Below are 2,554 nucleotides of genomic sequence, written 5' to 3' on the forward strand. Positions count from 1 at the left end.
AAATTTGTAATTTTAGCTTATTTTGCGGTTAGAAATTATGTAGGGAAAGAAATAATTTTGGAAATGCACGAGGCATTTAGTTTAAGGTGCTTAATAGTAACTAGTAATCGTAAGGGCTACCTAGCCTCAACTACAACCGACAATTAATCTGGGCAAATGTCAACAAAAACGTTCACCTCCCTTTAAACACCCGTTAATACGACGAAGGGAAACAATAGTATTTTGAGACACAACATTTTATTAAAATTCTTAATATAAAAACTCGGAAAATCTCTCATCAAGGCGCTTTTTTTTGTCATTATTCACACCATTACTCTCGGAAACTTCGGCTCTTTGACAAGGTCTAAATTACATCGGAACAAAAAAATGTTCGCATTTAACAAACGCCCTCAGTTGGCGGCTAATTCTGGCAAACAGTCGCCACCGAGGCAGTCCTCCCCCCCCCCCCCAAAGCCCACGTCAAAAACAAAAATGGACCCAACTAAACATCCGATTACAAAGGGCCATAAATATTTCAAGTCCCATGTTAAAAAATGGGGAATGCGAAATAAAATGTTTCTTCGTGATTTCAAAAGTTTTTTTTGTACTCACTTGCCTTTTTATACAACAAATGTAAGTGACGAGAAAACATTCCTACAACACAAAGACATACTTTACAAGTCACAAGAGCGCTGAATTCGCAGTTCTAAACACGCAGAAAACCGGTTTCATAGTCAATAATATAATTTGTAAACAGACGGCGACAAAAAAAAAGCTCAGCTGTATCACGGTCCCAAACGTATGTTGTGCCGGTATATATGTATATATGTACATACACACACACATGCACGCACATACATATATACTATATATATTCATTTTATATATATATAATGCCCAGTTCTCAAGCAGTCCTTCCTTATGCAACGGTTCACCAAGTCCATTGCTGGCTCTGGACCAGAGGGTGTGTGTGATACTGGGGATTACTGGCAGAGCTGAAATGGGTGTTGTATTGCATGTGTTGGAGGGACTGAGTGGTATAAGCTGGGAAGGCGATGCTGGTTTGGAAGGTGGCCGTAGCCAAGTCCTGGGCTTTGAGAGCGTTCGTCACCATACTAGCGTGACATGGTTTGCCGTCCCTCACTAGAACCGGCACGGCCACTCTTCTGGGTGAGGGTAGAGGATTCACGTCCATACCTTTCTCGGCTCTGGCCCGCTTCATCTTATACCTGTGGTTTTGAAACCATATCTTCACCTGGGTGGGCGTGAGTCTGATCAGGCTGGCAAGGTGCTCTCTCTCGGGCGCCGACAGGTATCTCTGTTGCCTGAAACGCCTCTCCAGTTCGTAAGTCTGCGCTTTGGAAAAGAGTACCCGCCGTTTCCTCTTCTTGCCCGACTCGCTGTCGTTGCTTGAAGTCTCGGTTGCGTTATCCTGCGACTCGTCCGCCGAAGGATCCGAAGACTTACTCGAGGAGCTTTGCTGTTTTGAGTTGCTTGTTGAAATTCCGTGTACTGCACAGAAAGAGGATACATTTATTAAAAAACACAATCCCAACAGGAACCAATTGATAAAACGCCCACTTCTCTTGTTACCCGTTTCAACCACCGTGAAGCCAGATATCGAACTTATTATTTGTAAACTGTACGAATTCAGTGTTGCAAATAAATTCGAAAAAATATATAATAATCCCTCATACGCCACACTTTTCACACAATGCTCAAACTTCTAATTGCAGATTATTTCCCTTTCTTTATGTAAACTTTGGGATTGATTGAGATCTATATTGACATTTATTGCTTTTCCACAGGTGCAACGTAAAATAAAATCGCTCTCCTGTTCACTTGATTATAACATCTTTGTAATAGATTTATATTCGCCTCTCTCTCTATATATATGTTTATATATTTATATTTACATATAGAGAGAGAGGCAGATGTAAATCTATAAATAAACACACACACACACACACACACACACACACACTCATATATATATATATATATATATATATATATGTGTGTATATATATATATAACAAAATTTCAAATCATTTATATGTAGAAATTATTTATAAAATTATTATATATAAATAATCTCTCTCTCTCTCTCTCTCTCTCTCTCTCTCTATATATATATATATATATATATATATTATATATATATATATTATATATATATATATAGAGAGAAATTATTTATATATAATAATTTTACAAATAATTTCTACATATAAATGATTTGAAATTTTGTTCAGAGATTAGAAGCCGTATTTTTTTTCCAAATGAAAAAGAATGGTGAGACTTACAGGAATATTGGATGCTCTCGGTTGTGGCCAGCCACCGGGTGTACGGATTATCGGCGCTATCGTAAAAGGGGTTCTTCAGCGGGAGCCTCTGTACAGTTTCCAGCGAACTTTGCCTGGCAAACCCCGAAGTTTTGGGCGACGCGGAAGCCTCGCCGTCTTCCTCCGTAGCCTCCGCCGCCGAGCCCTCCTCATCGTTGGTATCCGGGAGGTCTAAGATGTCCTTTACTGAGAAGCCCGTCTTTGTGTTGGTAAGCGACATATTCTGGCCA

General features: G+C 39.5%; 1 protein-coding gene across 2 annotated transcripts in view; it reads right to left on the reverse strand.

Moving 5' to 3' along the window:
* Window positions 1–268: 268 nt before the first annotated feature.
* Window positions 269–2,554, reverse strand: part of nkx2.2b (NK2 homeobox 2b) — a 10,772-nt gene continuing 8,486 nt past the window's right edge. For both annotated transcript variants that reach the window (XM_078405603.1, XM_078405602.1), the window contains 2 exons: window positions 2,286–2,554; window positions 269–1,491 (listed from right to left, as the gene is read on the reverse strand). The exon at window positions 2,286–2,554 is cut by the window's right edge. In XM_078405603.1, coding sequence (XP_078261729.1) covers window positions 911–1,491; window positions 2,286–2,544 — 840 coding nt within the window. In that variant the 5' untranslated portion in view covers window positions 2,545–2,554 and the 3' untranslated portion in view covers window positions 269–910. The remainder of the gene's footprint in view (window positions 1,492–2,285) is intronic.

This window comes from Rhinoraja longicauda, chromosome 9, assembly GCF_053455715.1.
Source record: "Rhinoraja longicauda isolate Sanriku21f chromosome 9, sRhiLon1.1, whole genome shotgun sequence".
Taxonomy (NCBI): domain Eukaryota; kingdom Metazoa; phylum Chordata; class Chondrichthyes; order Rajiformes; family Arhynchobatidae; genus Rhinoraja; species Rhinoraja longicauda.